Source organism: Gossypium hirsutum, chromosome A10, assembly GCF_007990345.1.
Source record: "Gossypium hirsutum isolate 1008001.06 chromosome A10, Gossypium_hirsutum_v2.1, whole genome shotgun sequence".
Lineage (NCBI taxonomy): Eukaryota > Viridiplantae > Streptophyta > Magnoliopsida > Malvales > Malvaceae > Gossypium > Gossypium hirsutum.
The window spans coordinates 111,147,090-111,168,788 of record NC_053433.1 but is presented as its reverse complement, the minus strand read 5'-3'; the positions used below and the strand labels follow the sequence as shown (position 1 = coordinate 111,168,788).

The following is a 21,699-nucleotide window of genomic DNA, read 5'->3' as shown; positions in this document are numbered from 1 at the left end:
CTGATAAGAGAACACAAATTCGGACTTGAAAAACAATATTATTGAAAAGAATAGTCATAAATCTAGGTATAAAGAATAAAAAAATTTATTAGTCTAAATCACTCCATAAAATTTATCAATCATGTATGAATTAAATCGTCAAAGATACGACATTTTATCATCTATGATTCTTTTTGAATAAATCAGGAGAGAAAGAGAAGATGTGTACGGACTAAATAAAGGAACTGTATCTTTACAGTTATTATATGCCTGGAAATGGATTATCAAGTAAAAAATCCTAACCAAAGAAACATTCTCTCCCTAATGTACAGATGAAATGGGAGACAGGGTAGTATACCTAAGTAATCAAATTTAACAGATGGATTCCAGATGTACAAGAAAAGACATGGCACCATTTACCAATAGATTGTGATCATCGCTCCCATGATTTTTGTGTTGCTGAAGGTTCGATGAGGGCTGAAGACTCCACTTTTTGACAGGAAATAGAATACATGTTAGGTTGGATGCGTATTTTCACTTCTTTCGGAATGTAATCATACCAAAAAACGCAATTAAACGGCTGATTATGCCGGTGAGAATGAGGATGCCTATACAAAGAGTCCATTCGTGTAGATTATAATCGCTTTTCATAAGGGCTCCACATCGAGTAATTAACCACACTCCGTAGTACCTGAAACGTAGCAAGACTGTTTCCGTAAATTCATGCATCTATCATGGAAACTTATTTGTATGAGTAAGTTCTCCTTAAGCATCAACTTATTCGGGACTTATTCGTACGATAAGCTGTTCCTAAAGCACAACTTATTCAAAACTAAGGAGCAATGCATAAATATATATTCATGGTCTCTTGAAATAGATAAAAGGGTGAATACAACATACTTTTTGGCGTTTGCTATCACGAAAGCTTCCAAAGCCCACTTGGGATAACACAAATTAGATATCTTTTTCAAAACTTCATTATCTTGAGTCCGAGTGGCAACGAGAGTCAAAACAACTGGAACAAGAACCGACCACTGCAAGAAGCACATTGAGGATGAACGAAAGGATATATGAAAATTTAAATCAGTAAAGAGACATTTTGTCTCACTTGATATGGTCTAATTTTTACTTACCAGTTGTGCAGAACCAGGATGAAAGAAGATGGCAAATGCGTAACCTATACCGGTCACACAGTACACTAGGCACAGCAGGACAACGTAATTTTCCGCGAATGAAGATCTTGGATTCGTGAAGAAAAAGAACATAGAGAGATACACCAGGGGCTTGATCACAGTATTGAAATGGTCGATTGTGTCTTTGGCCAAAAAGTAAGCCAAGCTGCTCATGCCAGATGCTCTTTCTCTCAAATATTGTAGTTTATCGAGTGAAAATGATCTCAAAGCAGCTATTTTGCATAGAAGAGCTGAAAACATCAAGAACCTTTATGGCAAGTAATTTGATATGGCGATAAGACAATTTATGTTTCATTTGCAATTTTCATGGGAACAAATCGAAAGAGCAAATTAGTTCAAATAAATCCTTGTAGCATAAGTAACAGTTGGCCAACTTACAGACTGCGATTATGGTATACGTATAACCAATGGCCCCAAAGTTTTCTTCGCCTGTTTTACCTATTGTTCCTAAGCAGGCCCCAGCAAGCAGTAAGATCAGATAATCAGTTGCTTGTACTTTGGCTTCCCTCATTCGCTGCTTACCAAGCCTGAGATTTTACAGATTTAAGAAGCTGATTATTTGTCAAGTAAAAAGGATACCACGAACAAATTGTACTGTTTTCACCAAGGATAGTTAAATGATCATAGACATTTACCCCCTCAAGCAAATCCAAGTAATCATTATGTAAATAGTACTTACCTTCCGAGAAAGTATCTGTATTGCCAGAGTACACCCGGAGTTCTCCGGCTCGATAAGTCCTTAAACTTCAAGAAATTGTGGCGTATGGTATCCCGATGTATCTCGACAGTAGTCCTGACATCTTGCCATAACTCTCCAGCAAAAGATCTTTCATCTATTCCAGCATGAGGACTTATCCCATCTGAAAGATCTGGACTTGCTGAGGGCATAGAAATCCGAGCAGCAGTTTGCTGCAGTTCAGGGGGCACCGGGTAGCCATTGTGAAGCATCCACCTAACCGGAAGCTCTTTATAGTTCACGCCCGAGCTTTGACTTGGTTTTACTATACCCTCTAAAATGTCAATGAAGTGGTCTGGAGGATTAACACGATCTGGGACATGGATCCCGAGGCCTGCAAAGTATTGTTCCGCTTTCTTTGCTGAACCATGGTAGACTGTGAATCCTCCTTTCGCCAAAAGGACTAGATCATCAAACATTTGGAACAACGAATAGCTGCACCAGACTTCTCAGCAATTAATATGTTTCATGAATACCAGATTGGCAATGTGGACTTTGGATAAAATAATCATTACCTCGGTTGATGAAGCACCATGCAGATGTTTACACCTTCAAGAGCTTCATGTCGAAGTGCTCGAAGAAGTTGCAAAGAGGATGCGCTGTCCAAACCAGATGTAGGTTCATCCAAGATCAAAAGTGAAGGTTCCATGACCATTTCCAGTCCGACATTTACTCGCTTCCTCTGGCCTCCTGAGATACCTCGCTTCTCTACAGTTCCCACCAAGGAATCACGCACCATCTGAAGCCCCAAAGCCTCTATAACTCTTTCAACAACAAGAACTTTATCTGGCTTTGATAAATGAGCAGGCAGTCTTCGGTATACAGAAGTTTATCACATAGGAAAATAGCAGTAGTCAATATAAAAGAAATCATAGTAAAAAAAAATATAGAAAACCATAAGATCATGACAAATAATTGAAGCATGCACAAAAGAACATCAAACACAAGTATCGGGAAATAAAAGGGTTTGAATCTAGCATACCTGCACTTTGCATTGAACCATAGATTCTCTTCCACTGTCAAGTTCCCATGCACGATGTCATCTTGTGGCACATAACCAATTATTTTCCTATACGAGCGGATTGACTCATTTTTTCCATTTATAAGAATCAAACCAGTCATCTTGCAACCCATTGCCTTTCCAGCTAGAGCAGAAATAAATGTTGTTTTCCCAGCACCAGAAGGGCCCATCACAGCAGTGATGCGACCGGGCTTAATTTTTCCAGTAACACACCTCAAAAGATGCTTGTCTTTTCCTTTCAAAGTGAGTGTAAGGTCTTTGAAAGAGACCTCAATCAGAGGCCTTTTCCTGGTTTCAGGATTAGTTGCCATAGAAACCACTCCCGAGAATGTAAGATTCTTATTTTCTTCTTGCTTTGCTTTCTCTTTCTCGAGTTCAGCGTATGCATACTTAAAAATCTGGCTATTAGTATGAGGCTGCTTTCCCTTTGTAGTATGACCTTTAGATTTTCTATCATGGCTGCTGACATCAAATATGTCATGCTTCTCAATGTCATCTTCAATTTCATGCATCTGCCCCTTGGATGCTGCAGATGACGATAGAGACTCACTTGAAGCACTCGTATAAACAGGAGCATATAAGTCTTCATCTTCTTCAAACCTTGTTCGATCCAATATTTTAAGTTCCTCAGGATCTTTTGTGGATTTTTTAAAAGAAAATTTCTGCGAAATATGACTTTGCAGTTCACTTGCATGCTTCTTAGCAGCATTCTTAGCAGCTATCCACCTCTTCCGTGCTTTAGCTGTCTCCCTTGCACTTCTTGCTGCTGCTTCTCGGGCTTTGGCTAGTCTTCTTTCCCTCGTGGTGAGAACTTGGTCTGAACAGTTGTAGATAATAAGGAGTAAAGTAACAGTAGCAACCTACAAGAGCAAAGGGGATTATTATTGTTGACAGTTGCCTAAGGAGCTATAAGCTTACTTCGGTGAGTATGTCTGATTCAAATGAGAAAAAATAAAACGCAAAACAAATAGAAAATGGTAAGGTTACAAAAATAAAAACCAGTGATCAGTCATCCTTATGGCTACCGGAATAAAGCAAATAACTTACTATAAGCATAATTCCATAGGCATGCAGATCTTGAGTTGATGTGCTTGAATTGCAAGAAGTCAACTTGAAGCAGCCTGCATGATCAATGAGAGTAAAATAAACAATCCAGACAACTTGAGAAATATTTTGAACTAGGACGTATAATTAATATTCTAAGCAAAGGCTTACGTTTCTCAGACGTTGAACCCGTCCTGCAGTAATGTCTGAAAAGGCACACAAAAATTTGATAGCATCAAGAAAGATGAAAACTAAAGCAGGAGTTTAAGCTATACATAGAAATAATGTGAATAACATATGAAAAATGTTGGAAGAATGAAACTAAAAAATGTAGCAATACCCTTTACTGCAAGGCTCTTTCTGGACTGTTGTTGGACAATATGACCCTGCAGAACAGAACACCTCACCACTGCTACGAATATCAGCCCATACATTGGCCCCTCCGCAAGTATGGTTTTGCTTTCCAGGAGGCAACTGGTAAGAATATCTGAAATACCATATTCATAAATCTTCTTAATACCAACCTTGTTATAGCCGTAGGGCATTCAACTTGTTACGAAATGTTTAGAAAATAATATGAACTTACGGCTCGCATATGCCAGTTTGATCATTCAGTTTTGCAACCGGACAATGGGAACCCAATGGACAAGCTTTAGGAAGACAGCATCCAATGAAGCATATGCAGAAAACATATTATGAGACACTAACTAAGCACAAACAATATAAGCTAACAAAAGATTCTCAGATACTTACGAATCATGCACGTAAGACCACGAGGGCAGAAAAATCCCTCACAACATGGTTGACAAGCATTAGTCCTAGAAGGAATAACCTGAGAATTTTCAAGGTCAGCCGGCTCATTTGAAGGTGTTCTACAAGCCCATCCAGGCTCACAACCGGAAACCCATGAGGTTAAATTACAGTTCCTGTTAGGCTTCAAAGTATTGCCATTTGAACCTTTGAAAAAGGTATCGAAGTAGAATATAGCCTCCGCTGCTGTGCACACACGCTGCATAATACTTCCTGTTCAACCGATAAACAGTACCATAATAAAATGTGAGAAAACATGATTCTTAAAGCAATTCAACTAATCTCAGTTCTAAGCACATTTTTGGTTTTACGCAAGAAATCTCCACTTAAAGCAATAACTTATGTCAAGGCGGCATATTTTAGCAAAATAGTACTTGAAGAACACTGTCGAACTATGCTACTCCGAGTATCATGTCCAACATATCAAACACCTAAACCCCGAGTCCTAATTTCCTATAGCCACTAAAGAAAGAAAGCACTTTAATTCTTTGTAATTATAGATATTGTACCTTGAGTTTTTTCAATACATGAAGCCAAAAAGTCCAAATTTGAAGAAAAATTAAATGCTTTATTCCATTCAGCTTCCCTGAAATATAAAGACAGCTTCAATCTCAAAACAAGAACCAATTACATTGCATACACAAGTATATACATATATAAGTCTTAAGCATTGGGAATCACCAATTAGTTCACATATTCATAATCAAGAACAGGTCAATGCAATTAAGAGTTCTACAATTCAATTCAAGAACCAGACGATCAACATTCATAGCAATTGGGGAAAAAAAGAGGAGGAAAACTCACGGGTCCTTTATGCAGAAACTGGCTTGTTCACTGATATCCTTACTAAGAACAGTGGTAAGATTAGAAAGCCTGCTATTAACAAGGGTTGTAACAAGAGGAAGAACATCTGGGTTGTTCACTTCATAATCATTGAAATTTTGACATTGTACCATGTTTACCAATAAACTCAAAACTACAAAGCCCCAGATTGAAACTGACCATAAAGAGCAAATTTTTAACTTTTTCAACCCCATTTTCAGCATTTTGAAAAGAAACCCAACAAAGACACAAATTTATTCTTTTTGACACCCAGGATCAATATGAATGTTTGTAGCTAAAGAAAAATGTGAATGAAGAATAAAAAGGGATCTAGGGTTGGCTGAAAGGCCAAAGTCGTGGGATTTAAAGGTCAAACCTTTAAGATACTTTTAAGTAAGCTGCTTAGCCACCTTCTTCATTGAAAGGGGAAATAGAAAGGAAAAAACCTCCATTTTTAATCTTCCCATTCCTTCCTGGTTCATGTATAAAGACCAGGTGAGAACTAAGAAAGGCAAACGGAAGCTGGTGAAAGTGGGACCCTTGTAAGAGGAGACCTTGTCTTAAGAACTATTTGCTTTATTTGCCGGCTTTTAGAAACCATGACATGCTTGGTTGTGGTGTCCGGTTTTGAGAAGAAAACTGTTTGTAAAAAAAAAAAAAAGCCCATATGTTATATTTTATAGTATTAGTATTAGATACATATTTTATAGTATTAGTATTAGATTCTAAATTCCAAATCCCATACGAAAAACATCAAAAATTGATCTTTTGGAACTACTAGTGGTATACTAAATTATTGTATTTCTGGGTTTAAGAACTTTAGGACCAAACCAGGCTACTTGTTCTTGATAGTTTGAAATGTGGTATGACCCTTGGTTTTTGACCAAGTCAAGCCAACCATGGCTTACTCTTCGTCCATGATTGTACATCACATATTTCAGTTCATTTTTACCTTCTGCTTTGTCCTCAATGCAATTAATTGAGGTTTTGATTTCACATTGAATTTTTTGTCAGTTCATCAATATTAAGTACAAATTCATTGACTTGTATAATTATGGATTTAATTCAATTGATTCCTATAGAATTTTTTTTAAAAAAAAAAGGTATTTAATAGACTTCACTATAAGAAAGGCATCATAAATATCTAGTGTCATTTAAGATGTTATAAACATCTTTCCAATTTTGAGGTTATGAAAAATATGCTGTAATACTAATTTTTAGTTGTAGTTCTTTTTTTTTCCTTTTTAAGGAATTTTTTAGTTGTAGTTGTAACTTCATATAACTTCATTTATTATTTTCCAAATTGGTAAAAGTATCAAAGAAACCCTATATTAAAGGTGGATTACATTTTAGTTTCTCTATTAAAAAAATTAGCTCTTTTGTTAAATTTTTTGTTACATAATCTTTCATGGGTAAATTATAAAAATATCACCCAACTATTTTTTTTTTAGTCACTAAACTTTTCAAAATTAAATATTTTAGTCATTTTAAGCTGATATAGATTTTTTATTGGTCTAGTTACAAAATTATCCCTCTAATATTTACACATCTTATCAATTTGATCCTAAATATAAAAATTTAACAAATTTAGCTCTCAATGTTTACAAAATTTGTCATTTTAGTTCTAATTATAAAAAGTCAATAAATTTAGCCCTCAACATTTATAAAATCTTTCAATTTAGTCCTAACTTTGAAATTTTTAAAAATTCATTTTTTAAATTTAATTTTTAACTAGTAATGACAATGGGGTGGGTGATTTTTTACCCGCCCTTACCCATCGGCAAACTAGTGATGGCAATAGGGTGGGTGATTTTTTACCCACCCTAACCCCAGCCTGATGCTCTACCACCATGTCCCACCTTGACCGACCCCTACTCTAAAAAACTTTAACCTGCTCCAAACCCGAACTTGAAACTTAATAGTATACTCGACTTTGATCTAATTCAAACTGACCCAAGTTTTTTTTTTGTAACATTGTGATTAACATTTTTTTTAAAATGAAAGGTTTTGGCACCATTTCTTATTAGATTTGTTTAGTGATTTATCTTTGAAGTTATGTGCTAATTTATATTTACACGCATGTTGTGATTCCAGCACAAAAAGAAAAGAAGGAATAAATGATTTTTAATAAGTTATTAAATTAAGAAGATAGAAAATGGGGGAAATAACCTTACAACGATGATAGGGGAGACTAGTATAGAGGCGATAGATTGAGACTAGTACTGAAAAATTTTAGGGATTTTTTTAAATTTAATTAATATTAAATATGTATAGAGGGCAATTTTATAAATATCTTAAGGTTGGGTGGGGATGTTTCATTCTAAACCCGATCCGATTATTTTTAAAAATTAACCACCCCAACCTACCCCCGATCCCTCGACTTCAAGAAAAAGAAACCCCGACTCTATTGAGTCGGATAAGCTTGGATCCCATCAAATTTAGGTTCCTTTTTTCGTCCCTATGGCTAACCTATATGAGATATTAAAATAAGAAAAGAAGTACTCTCTTTCAAGTCACTTGCAACAATTTCTTTAACTATAAATTAGGCTTCACATTGGACTAAACTTGGGTTACAAAGGGGTAAAAATAATTTATTTTTTTAAGTTTTAGAATTAGGACTAAATTGACAAATTTTATAAATATTGAGGGTCAAATTTATTAATTTTTTTTAGAATTAGAACTCAAATGACAAATTTTGTAACCATTGAGTGATAAAATTGTTGAATTGTTATATTTAGGATCAAATTAATAGAATGTGTAAATATTAGAGAGCTAATTTTGTTACTAGATCAATAAAAAAGTTTACATCATCTCAAAGTGACTAAAATAGTTAATTTCAAAAAAAATAGTAACTAAATCGAAAAAATTAATACTTAAGTGATAAAAATAAAATGAAAGACATAATTAAATGACCATTTTTATAATTTACCTATAAAAAATCATTTTCAACATTTTCTGTATTATTATTTAACAAAAAAAAATTTAACAAAATTAATTTACATGTTTAAAAATATAGAAGCATTAATTTATTATTTTTGAACCGAAATGCGATACTTTCCTAATGCTTTTACTTATTACGTATGTGTGTATATATATAAATAAAATGATTGCATAAGAAATTTTTTATTTGTTGGTTACATCATTTGTTCGAATAGGAATCATTAAAGGGATCATACTAAGTTAAATAGAATTTTATTGAGGTATTAAATAGAAAAGAAATTCATTGAGAAAGTGGCCGTCCTTTTGAAAGTGTGTTAATTCAAGTTCCGACCCAGCTGGGATCCGATCGGCTCCTTCATTATATAAAAGCTAAAATATGTTCGTATTTTTCGTAAATCTAGAATTTAATTAATATATTTTTTTAATAATTTAATTTTTTTTATTTCATAAAATTTAATTCAACTATTAACATTATTAAATGTGTAAACGAATTAATTTATTTTTTAGAGAATAGTGATTAATTTTTAAATTTTTTAATGATATATAAATTTATGAAATATTTTAACCTGTGGCAGGCATAAAATGAGCCCCATGTGGCAGGCCATGGAGAAAAAAAATACAATAAAACATAAATAGACGTGGCCTAAATGCATGGTGGTGAACATGCTATTTACCACGTGGTTACATGCATGGTGAAAAACTCCAAACACTTGTGGTTGACATGTGACTTGAATGTTTTACTCAATTTAAGACACAGACATAGATAAAAAAAGGACGTGGTTTATGGGGAAATTTAATGTTTTTAGGGTTATTTGATGAAAATGATTTTGCTAATAATATTTTATTTTTATAATTTTATTAATAGAATAAATTTAGTGTTAATTATGGTTAGAAGTATTTATGGGTCAAGTTTATTTAAAATTTTAGGTCTATTTTTTAGGTTTTAACCCGGGTTTAACTTGGATAAAAATGTTAAAATTCGGACTCAATCCAGCCTACCAGTATTAATTTTTTATATTATTTTATATATTTTTTAAAAAAATATAATACATCAAAAATACTATAAACATTAAAATAAATATTTTCCAACAAATTAAAAATAAATTAAAAAAATATGTATACTTAAATAATACTAAGATAGGTGCAACTTAACAGCAGATGCCTCTAAACTAGTAATAAAATTAATAATAAAATAAGGGTTATATAATATCCAAACAATAATAATAAAATAGTAGCGACATAATAGTGAAATGATAGTAAAATAGTGAGAAAACAATAAAACAATATTTTTTTTTGTAAATTTGGGATGAGCTTGGGCTAAAAAAACTTACCTAAGGCCCAACCCATTTTCTGAACAGACAACTAATTTTTCAAGTTTCTATTTTTACCCAAATCATCTCACTTGTTGAACGGACCTTTGAGTCAGGTCAAATGATCCTATCTATGAATAAGTTTAATTATAGTCTCAATAGTCTACCCAACCCGACAAACTCGAGTACATTAAGTCCAATAATAAAGGTTTTTGTACTTTTGAGGAGTTGATTTGTTCCAAACTATTGTTTATATAATATTAATTTTTTAAATTTAATTATTCATATGAAAATTACGTATTTAAAATAAATAAATATGTTTAAAAATAACATATAATAAATAATAAAATGTATGACTTAAAATTAATTATTAATAATAAATAGAATATATATAATATTAAAATAAAACAATTAATTATAAGTGAAATAAATTTTAAAATATATTATATTAAGAATAGTAAGGAAAATTATAAGCATCAGGAAGTTGGCAGATTATTGATAAAAGATTTCCCCTTTATTTTCATCAATTTTTTATATATTATTATGTCATGGTCAAATAGGTAGGTTAAGTGTGTGAGATTCTCTAAAATGTCAATTCAATGTATGAACTTAGTTGGAGAATATACATATGTGTGTATATAAATAAGTATATATGTGGCTGCCTTGGAATCCATATATTTGATCTCATGTTTATACATATATTTATAATGTATATATATATTTATACTCCCAGATAATTACGTAATACGAAATGTTAGCTTGCAATTCTCAAATTTAAAATAATAATAAAATAAATTTAATATTTTTATTTTTAAATTAAATTCACTCAATTATGAAATTCATACACACTTTAAAACTTATGGCCTCATGATTAAATATCGAATTTAAATTTATAATTTCAAAATCTAAAAAAATATGTGTTTAATAGGGTATCAATTTTCGAGCGTTACAAGATGCTATAACTTTCTTTGTATGTAATCGACTCTCAAATTCAAACTCGTCTTACTTTAATTTTAAGATGCAGATCTAATAATTATCTCTTAAAAGAATTTTTTTTAAATTTTCTTTATGAAAGATAATTTTATAAATATTGGTCACACCTAGCTAAAAATATCAATGACAACTTGTAGCGACGTGAAAAATTTTGCTTTGGCCGCTAGTTGAGACGATTATTTGAAAATTTAAAAATGGAATTTCGGTTTTAAAAAGAAAAGAAGTCGCCACCGATCTTTTTTCTAGGTGTGATCGGACACCTAATAAATCCTCTTTTTTAAAAAGAAAATTTATTTTTGAACAAAAATGAAGGCCGAATTTGGGTCTACGCGAAGATCCAGAGAGAAATAGGGTTCGGGAGTCGGTTACGCGCAAGGAAGGAATTAGCACCCTCGCGACGCCTAAAATTGGTATCTTGTTAAACACGCGTTGTCTTAATTCTCAAAAATATGAGTTCAATTTAAATTTTAATCGTGATCCGATCAAAACACGAGAATTTTTAAAATTTCGGTTTCTTTTGAGAAGGCCATTCCGTTTTTAACACGAGCCGATGATATTCACCCAACATAACGATGAAATCGACGACTTAATGTTTAATCAGTACGTTACCTTATTTATTGAAATTAAAAACATGAATGAAAGATATTTTAAAATAAGAATAAAAAGAAAAAGAAAACTAATATCGATGTTGAAATACGATATGATCTAATATGCTAAATTCGGCACAGGCAAATAATAATGAAAAGTTAAGAATATACAAAGCAAATAATATATAAAACATTAACAATGTATATGTGATAATAATAGTCATAAAACAATAGTAGTGCATATGGTGTTAAACATGATAATAATAGTAATAATACAAATATGAAATAGTAGTGAATATATATAAAGCATATAATACTAGATTTTAAAAAAAATATATACATATACAATATATATTGAAAATAGTAATAATATAAAAAAATAACTAATAATAATAATAACGATATATAAATATATACGTATTGTCGAAACTATTTTTAAATCGAGTTTTGGAAAATGGGAATCGACTTTAAGAAAAACGAAAACGGGAGTCGCCACCAATCTTTTAGGTGTGATTGGATCACCTTTAAAACATTTTGTTTTAAAATCATTAGTTTTGGTCTATGAAAGTCGAGAAAATGGATTCGGGAGTCGGTTATGTACGAGGAAGGGTTAGCACCCTCGTAACGCCCAAAAATTGGTACCTAATTGATTATCAAGTGTCTTTAATGTCAGAAATTTGAAAGTTTTAATATGCAATCCCCTTTAAAAGATTAAAGTTCACTTGTATCAAATGAATCAAAATATCACATCTGTTGTAGGCCAATTTTAGCCCATTTACATCAAAACCCAATTTAGCCTTACCTAACCCACCAAAATTAAACCCAAAACCCAAAATCTTAACTACCCAAAACCCAATTTACATCAAAACCCCAATGGCCCAAACCCTAAGCCCAAATCAAAATAAAAAAACCTAGCCCACAACTTAAACTTTTCTCAACTAGCCACACCTTTTCCACCACCAACTCCACTAGCCACACCTTTTCCACCACCAACTCCACTAGCCACACCTTCTCCACCACCAAATCCACTAGCCACACTTGCTCCATTACCTACTCCACTAACCACACTTGCTCCACCACCACTTGTACCTACAAATGAAGACATAAACAATAAAAAAATATTTTGTAAATGGCTATATAAGCCTTCTCATATTTTGTATATGGAGGGATTTTTTTTTGGAGAGTTTTTGGGAGAGAAAGTTATTGTAAAGGATTTTTGGAGAGGTTTCTTTTTAAAGTAATCAAGGAGAAGAGTTATTGTAAAGGCTAGTTTTTGGAGAAGCTAGTTTTTTTTGGAGATTAATCAAAGATCAAAACAAAAGAGGTTTCTTTGTCTATTCTCATTTAAAGTTCTTTGTTTACTTATTGTTTTTCTTTCAATCTTATTTTGTTTCTTTTATACGAAAGTAAAAAAAATAAAAGGAGGAAACTTACCCATTTTTACCGAAAAAGTTTTTTTGAGGTCCGGCTGCCGTGTACGGTGGCGCCGGCGGCAGTCCGGCGACCGGACGATGGCCGGCCTTGTGGCCGAAAATCACCCACCCTCTCCCTCTCCCTCCTTTTTTTTGTTATTATTATATTTCTTAATATTGTATTATATATATTCTTTTAATATATTAGGTATATTTTAAATTCTATATTACGTATATATATTTTATACTATTTTATGTATATATCTTTAATATTATATTATTTATATATATATTTTTTTTTTTCTACATGTTATCTTATGTATATATCTTAACTATATTATGTATGTATTTTTAACACTATATTATGTACATATTTTTAATATTATTACGTATTTATTTTTTTATATATGTACATATTGATGTAGTATTATTAATAGTATTGTTTTTTTAAACATCATTATTATTTCTAATATATATTATGTACATTTTTTTATTTCTATTTTATTTTTTATTTGTCAATATTAATTATTATTATTCTAATATTTTGATATTTTAATATTTATATTTTATATATTTTATTATTCACATCATTATTTGCATTTTTTTGACAATAATATTCTTGGATTTTTTTACTATCATTTTAAAAACTTTTTACATTTTAATTTTAAGAATAAGGCAATGTACTGATTTTAATATTAAGTCATCGATTTCATCGCTATGTTGGGTGAAATTAATTGGCTCGTGTTAAAAACGGGACGTCCTTCTAAAAAAACAAAAAACTTGTAACTTCTCATTTCATTCAATCGGATCACACTTAAATGTCAAATTGAATTCGTATTTTTGAAAATCAAGACAACATGTGTTTAATAAGATACCAATTTTGGGCGTTGCGAGGGTGCTAATACCTTCGTCGCGCGTAACCGACTCCCGAACCCTAAATTTTCTCTGGATTTTAACGTAGACCTAAACTCAGCCTTTTATTTGTTTTAATAAGAGATCTAATAGGTGTCCGATCACACCTAGGAAAAAGGATCAGTGGTGACTCCCTGTTTATTTCAAAAATCAAACGTCAAATTTCAAACTTTTTTTTCAATAAATCGCCACAATTAGCGACCAAGCTAAGCTAAAATTTTTACGTCGCTACAGCTGGCGACTCCGCTGGGGACAGCCTTTTTGAGAGTCGTGTCTGAAATTAAACACGTTTTGTCAAAATTTTCAAATTTCCTTGTTCAAAGTAAATATTTGGTCGTGATTCGAAAATCTCGTTTTCAAAATTCATGCATTTGTATCGTGCTGTAAATATTTCTTCTAACTTGCTTATTTGGTTGTTTTTTAGTTTTCAATTTTTATGGTTTTAATTTTGGTTTAGTTTCTTTAAGTAAAACATAAAGGTTTATGAGTTTTTCCCCACACACCGTGCACTTGCATTTTCGCATAACATGAGCTCTCTACCCGGGCTCTGTCCGTTTAAGTGAAAGTAAACGCTACGCCTTCGTGAGTTAACTCGTCTCTCCGCACAGGCTAGTGAATACTTTCGGGTTACATATGACTTATGCTTTCGTGAGTTAACTTGTCCCTCCGCATAGGCATAAGTAAATGTAATCCCTCGAATTGAACTCGTGAGCCTGTGATGGGTTATGACCGAGGCTTCGTACTAATCTTAGCAGATGATAGTACGAGCAATTAGAGTACCTATCTAGAACCGAAACTGCATATAATGAACCATACGAGCTATCCAATTAGAGCCATGTCGAACCTCTGACCGCTTAAAGTCACCAAAAAAAGTACACGGGGAAAATGCCTTTTGCCTTTCATTTACACTGTTTATACAAAAGATTTGGATTGGGTAGTTTAATTTGTTTCTCAAATTATATTTGTTGTGTTTACTAACCAAGTTTGTTTTTATTTTTATTTTCATCATGCATCATAGGCATCATATTAGGAAGGTGTTGATTAAAGGTTGGTTGCCAAAAAACGGGTTTCTGATGGAGGAGTCAATTACACAAATAACTGAGAAGAATGTCGTGGTTCGGGACTGGTCTCTAAAAACTCAGAGAGAAAAGGGGGATAGTCTAGTGGAAGGGTGTGTTGCCAATTTGCCCGAACATATAACTGTAAATGTTCGCCAAAATAACCTTGAGGATTTGGTTCGAATTTGGAATCAGTGGGATTCAAACATTAGGGGCATTTTCACTGAGAGGTACGGAGATATAGCTCACTTGATCACCATCTGTGTAGACGAACAGTTGATTCAAGCCATGGTTCGATTTTGGGACCCAGCTTATCAGTGCTTCACCTTCAATCAAGAAGACATGACTCCAACCATAGAAGAGTATGCTGCTTTACTCCGCATCGACAATGTACAATTCGACAAAATATATGTGAAGGAGCCTAAGCCGATGACCTTCAAGAAAAAGTTAGTAAGACTGACAGGCATGACTGATGCATGGGCCGAAAAACAGATAAAAAAGAAGAATGAAACCATTTGCATTCCATGGTCTTCCCTACGAGATTTGGTTCTGAACCATCCTGACATGCTGAAAAGGGTGAATCTATTCGCCTTGGCTATTTACGGTTTGGTTATTTTCCCGAAAGTTCTTAGAGATCTTGAAGTTGCAGTAGTAGATTTCTTCGAAAGGCTAAAACAAAGAATCAACCCTGCCCCGACCATCCTAGCCGAGACCTTCAGGTCCCTGAGTAGTTGTCGAAGAAAAGGGGAAGGACGATTTATTGGAGGCGCGCAGTTGCTCAATGTTTGGATTTTGAGTCACTTCTGGAAGGTAGAGCGCACTCTGTTCCATATGTTTTCTAAAACATTCTCCCCGCTAGAAGCTTACCTCAAGAAAGAATGGCCGAAGGAAGTCACCGAGCAACATTGGGTATCAGTTTTTCAGAATCTTCGCGCCGAGAATATAACATGGAGAGCACCCTGGATCCGTCCTTCAGTTCTGCTATACAAATGTGGAAGCCAAGATTGGGTACCTTTACTCGAGTTATGGGGAGGAGTTGGATATGCTCAGCTATTAGTCCAAAGGCAATTTTCTTCGCGACAATTCCTACCCGCAACTGGAGGGTTAGCACAGTTCGAGTTCGCTTTCGCGGGTGAAGGATATATGAAGAGAGTCTGAGACACTGTAAAGTCTTGGAAGAAAATTCATCTCATGGAATTAGCCTTGTATGCTGATACGCTTACCCAAGATTACGACATATGGAGGAAGCAACGGGTAAATAGTCAGCAAATCTCGTCAACAAACTACACTATCCAGAATCCTTTCTCGGAAGAAATACCGTCCGAGCTGGAAATAGCTAGACAAGAATTCGAACGAGAAAAAACTGAGATGTTTAGGGACCTTAGTACCCTTCAAGAAGAAAACTATCAGCTGAAGATTGAAGTTCAGGTTGAAAGGTCCAGAACTGAAAAAGTACAAAGAGAAGTCTAGATCGTGAGAAACGACTTGAGGGACCTTCATTTGGAAAACAAGAAATTAAAAAACACTATAAAGAATAGTGGGTTGGGCAAGTCGACAGCAGAGTGGAAGGAAGAAATTAGCAATATCAATGGAGGAATGGAATTTTGGAAGGGAAAAGCAAAGAAAGAGGAGGAAAAGGCTGCGCGCGCTGTGATAGAGTTAAGAAGGAAGAACGCCGAGTATGAAATGGTGACTGCAGAATTTGCGAATAGTCAGTCTGAACATCAAAAATTAAAAAGGAAAGCACGAGATCTAGAAAATATGCTGCAATATCGTCAACAACAATTAGATAACCTTCTGAAGGCTCTAGAAGAAAAGAGTGATCAGTACGATAGGGACATTCACGCGTATGAAGGAACTCTCAAAGAAAAAGAAATGCAACTCGACTTCTTGATCAATGAAATTCGCAAAGCGGCTATGCAAGTTGTTCAATTATCAGATGAAGCCGAAGTTCTCAGTTGCCAATTCCCTCCGAGCCAAAGGTCGAGCATATCAGAGTTTTTAGAGCAAGTGAAGAAACAAGGCAATGTGGCTAGGAAATTTGTGTAACCCTTGGAAAAATGGAAACTTTTTGTAATAGACTATGTTGATAAATGAAATGTCTAAATATGGGGCTATCTTGAAATCAACACCAAATTCTTGCATGTTTACTCATAACTAACATTTATGCATCATTTATTTTTTGGACATTAATCCATTCATATACTCATTCATTCATTCATCGCGTGTACATATCACCATAATCATCCACCGAAACTAAAGAACCGTATAATCCGCAGTTGCAAGACTTCAAATCTGGAACCATGCCATTCCTATAAAACGCGCCGACAAGCTAGAGTAATGGAAGCTGAATTCAATGAGAGAATTGAAAAGATGGAAAGGGCTCAAAAGGAATTACAAGTGCAATTGGCCAAATCGCAACAAGAGACGAGAGACCTAATGGTGAGATCTCGAGAGGAATCACTCGAGCAAAGAGATCAGATGGCTAAAATGATGGAGATGATGACAACTTTGGTCAAAGGAAAAGGACCCATGCAGAACCCCGATGTTATGGAACATCGGTCAAGAATTCACCACGATCAGGATCCACTCTATCCCCCAGGATTCACTCCACCGCCCGCGTATACAACACAAAGAGGGTATACTCAAGAGGAACCCACAGGCTTGGAACATCGACCTATGCCACCTGCTCCACCCACTAATTTAGGGCAAGGAATATTCGCGTCGAACCCAGGGGCTAGTCTTGCTGATCCACTAGTTCCAGATCTGGATGACCCAGCAGAGGTAGCCAAGTTGAAATTGGATAATCATGACGCAAAATATAGGAGTCTAGAGGAAAGACTCAAAGAAATAGAAGGCACTAAAGTCTTCTCCGCACTAGGTGCCAAGGAACTCAGTTTGGTACCTGATCTAATTTTGCCTCCGAAGTTCAAAGTGCCTGATTTTGAGAAGTATGATGGGACAAGGTGCCCAAAAGCACATCTCATTATGTTCTGTCAAAAAATGACCGGTTATGTGAATGAGGATAAACTACTCATACATTGCTTTCAAGATAGTCTAACAGGGTCAGCTCTTCGGTGGTACAACCAACTTAGTAGAGAAAAGATTCAATCCTGGAAGGACTTGGCGTCTGCATTCTGCGAGCAGTACAAGCATGTATCAGACATGGTGCCAGACCGGATGACCTTGCAAATGATGGAGAAAAAGCCATCAGAGACCTTCAGACAATATGCGCAGAGATGGAGAGACGTCTCGGCCCAAGTGGAGCCCCCACTAACAAAAACGGAGATAACCGTTCTCTTTGTCAACACCTTAAAGACGCCGTTTTATGACAAACTAGTGGGAAATGCCACGAAGGAGTTTGCGGATATTGTAATATCTGGTGAGCTCATAGATAATGCCGTCAAGAGCGGTAGAATGGAAGGTTCAGAAGGTTCAAAAAGGCCAGCGCCTATGAAGAAGAAAGAACCAGAAGCCCATATGGTGGGAATGGGAAACCGTTATGCCCCTAATCCATATCCAAATCAACCCTGACCTCAAAATTATCCACCTTCAAATTTCTATTATCCTCCTCAAACCCCTTACTACCAAGCACCACATCCGTCCTACCCCGTATACGCCATGAACAACCAAAGACCCGTCACCACATTTTCACAAAACACTGTACCAGTTCAAAACCAACCCAGAAACGAACCAAGACCAACAAGGCCCAACCCCGAGAGGCCACAATTTACTCCTATCCCTGTGTCGTATGGGGAATTGTACCCAAAACTCTTGGAGAAACAATTGATATCTCCCCATTACATGGCCCCCCTTAAACCTCTATACCTGAAATGGTACGATCCAAACGCTAGTTGTGCATACCATGCGGGGAACCAGGGGCATTCTACTGAGAACTGTCTTGCTTTCAAAAGGAGAGTTCAAGGGCTCATCGATGCGGGCATTTTGCAATTTGATAGTACTGGCAGTACGACCGGGAATCCATTTCCAAACCACACCGAAGGGAATGTGAGCGCAGTAGGAGAGGAGGATAAACGACAAAGTAGAAGATGGGTTTCTGAAGTAAGAATATCTCTGTAGAGAATCTGGGAGGTACTAAGTGAGAAAGGGTTGCTCTGTCGTGTTAACGGAGTATCCGAAGGAAAAGATACAAAAGGTCACAGTTTTTGTGAGTTTCATGGCATTGAAGGGCACGACATTCAGTCCTGCGAGGAATTCAGAAATTTACTGCAAAATATGATGGATAACAGGGAGATTGGGATTTTTTGTAAAGCCAAAGAGGCCGACAGTGGAGAAATATGTGCCTCTGACAATCAATCATCAGGTTTCCTGTATAGCACTGACCGACCGTTAATAATTTATTATGACGCGAAGAAGGAGCCGGTGAAACCAAAAATGATAATCGAAGTACCATCTCTTTTCCCTTATAAGGACAATAAAGTAGTACCGTGGAAGTACAATGTCAATATCATCGCACCTGAAGGGGAAAAGCCCGAAGCCACAACTGAAGACATTGGAGAAGTAGGTCATTTTACCCGCAGTGGGCGTTGTTATTCGAAAGAAGTCAAACCAGTAAAAAAGAATAGCGATTGGAAGCAAAAAGGGAAAGCAGTGATGCACGAAGTCGAAGTCGAGCAAGAAATTCCACCCGTGCAAGAAACCAAAAAGCCTGTGAATGAGGAAGAAGCTCAGGAATTCTTGAAATTTATCAAGCACAGCGAGTATAGTGTGGTGGAACAATTGAGTAAGCAGCCAGCACGAATCTCAGTTTTATCTCTACTGTTAAATTCAGAGCCACACCGGAATACTTTATTGAAGGTGTTAAATCAAGCTTATGTGGCCAACAACATATCCGTTGAGAAGCTTGATAGGTGGGTAAATAATTTAAATGCGGATAATTTCATCTCTTTTAGTGATGATGAGATACCGCCAAATGGTAGGGGTTCGGTGAAAGTGCTACATATCACGACTCGCTGCAAAGGTTACATAATACCGAACGTACTCATCGATAATGGGTCAGCGTTAAATGTTATGCCATTGGCCACGCTTTCCAGAATACCGATGGATTTGTCCTACTTAAGGCCCTGTCATTCCACGGTAAGGGCATTCGACGGAACGAGGCGCGAAGTCATGGGAAAGATCGAAATCCCTTTGGAAGTGGGCCATTACATTTATGATGTCGAGTTCCAAGTCATGGACATTACACCCTCTTATAACTGCCTTTTGGGAAGACCTTAGATCCATTCTGTTGGAGCAGTCCCATCATCCCTCCATCAAAAGGTGAAATTTATCATGGACTATTGTTTGGTCACTGTCGAGGGAGAAGAAGACATTGTCGCATCTGTCTCTGCCGATGCACCGTACTTGGAAGTGAACAAAGACGCATTGGAATGTTCCTTCCGATCCCTTGAATTCGTCAATGCCACTTTTGTTGTTGAGGGAAACAGAATTCCGATGCCAAAACAATATTTAATAATGTATGATAGTAACATATATATATGTAATATAAAAACTTAAATAAATATAATGAAATGTAATATAAATATAACAAATATTTTTCATATGAAATATAATAAAATAATGTAAAATAAAAAAAATAGAAACAAACAGAATCAATAGATAAGTATATATAATAAAATGTAATAAAGAAAATTTTTTAAAAATGATAATAATAATCTAATGAAGAATATATATTATTTTATATAACTAGTATTTTTTTAATATAAAATAAAAAAGATTAAAATTGAATTTAATTAAAAAAACTGGGGGTTAATTTGCAAAAATAATAAAAATTCTAGGCCCGATTGAAACGCGCGTTAAATTCGGAAGACTCACTGGGCAATTTAGCCCTAATCCCAAAACGACACCGTTTCCTGAAGACTGCTTTAAAATCACTGTGAGGACTAAATTGGAGCAAAATTAAAACATCAAAGCTAAATTAAAAAATAAATAAAAGTGAAATTATAAATATTAAAATTGCGAGAGGACCAATTGGCCAATTAACCTGCTTTACGAAAACACGCGGATCCTCCCCGGGTAATCGGGTCAACACGCGGATCCTGAACCTTGATACGATGCTGTTTTATGCTTATTGAGTTAAACTAAAACGACATCGTTTCGTTAGGCTATATAAGCCAAATAATAAGCTTTAAAATCATTTTACACCCAGTTTAAAAAAAAAACGAGAGATTCTCTGAAATTCTTCCAAGCCCTCTGAGCTCTGGCCCTAGGCCGGTTTGCTCCATTCATCGGACCTCTGTGCTAAGCCTCACGCGTCGTCACCAACTCTGCCACACACGGTGATCGGGATCCGAAAAGCTTCGCTTTTCTCGGCGAATGTCAAAGGTACTTCTTCCTCCTCTTTTTTAACATATTATATGCAGGTTGTTTACAATAAAGTAAAAAATAAAAAGTAGAAAGAGAACAATAGATCACCTTTGTTTCTTGTGAAATATCTCTAATATATTATTGCAAAATATTTGATGTACAATATCTTTGTGGTATTTTTCTCTCTGTATGTGTGTATTGTAAATACCCTTTTTTACAGATTTGAAGAAAGGCTTTATAGCCTTAGACTGTTATAGTTTAGGAAAGAAATCAAAGATTTCTTTCCATGTTTGCCTTGGTTTTCTGTCGTTGTTTCCTTTTTTGTTCGCAGGTAATCCACGAGAATCTCGCTCGATCACTGATGTCTGCGCGCTGATGGAGCCAACGCCGGATTCTGGCGTGACTTGCGCGTCGATGGTGGCGCGACGTCTGATCACGACGCGTTTGGTGGCGACGATTGGGCCATTGAATTTGCGTGAGATGAAAGGTCGAGTCACTTAGAGTGCCCGAAGCTTCCAGAATTTCTTTGCGGCGCTGAGTTCTCAGGAAACCTTA

At 35.2% G+C, this 21,699-nt stretch overlaps 1 protein-coding gene across 2 annotated transcripts; it reads right to left on the bottom strand.

Annotated features, from left to right (window-relative positions):
• Window positions 1–190: 190 nt before the first annotated feature.
• Window positions 191–6,450, bottom strand: LOC107937173 (ABC transporter G family member 28). 2 transcript variants are annotated; one of them, XM_016870012.2, is made up of 14 exons: window positions 5,588–6,450; window positions 5,293–5,369; window positions 4,727–4,996; window positions 4,560–4,623; window positions 4,314–4,460; window positions 4,145–4,179; window positions 3,977–4,050; window positions 2,891–3,789; window positions 2,424–2,720; window positions 1,852–2,343; window positions 1,551–1,699; window positions 1,113–1,402; window positions 880–1,013; window positions 191–670 (listed from the first exon to the last, which is right to left on the bottom strand). In XM_016870012.2, the coding sequence occupies exons 1-14, from the start codon at window positions 5,827–5,829 to the stop codon at window positions 514–516; spliced, it is 3,327 nt and encodes a 1,108-aa protein (XP_016725501.2). In that variant the 5' UTR covers window positions 5,830–6,450; the 3' UTR covers window positions 191–513. The 2 variants fall into 2 exon arrangements, with proteins under 2 accessions (XP_016725501.2, XP_016725502.2); XM_016870013.2 differs by having other exon boundaries at window positions 5,982–6,267.
• Window positions 6,451–21,699: the final 15,249 nt, after the last annotated feature.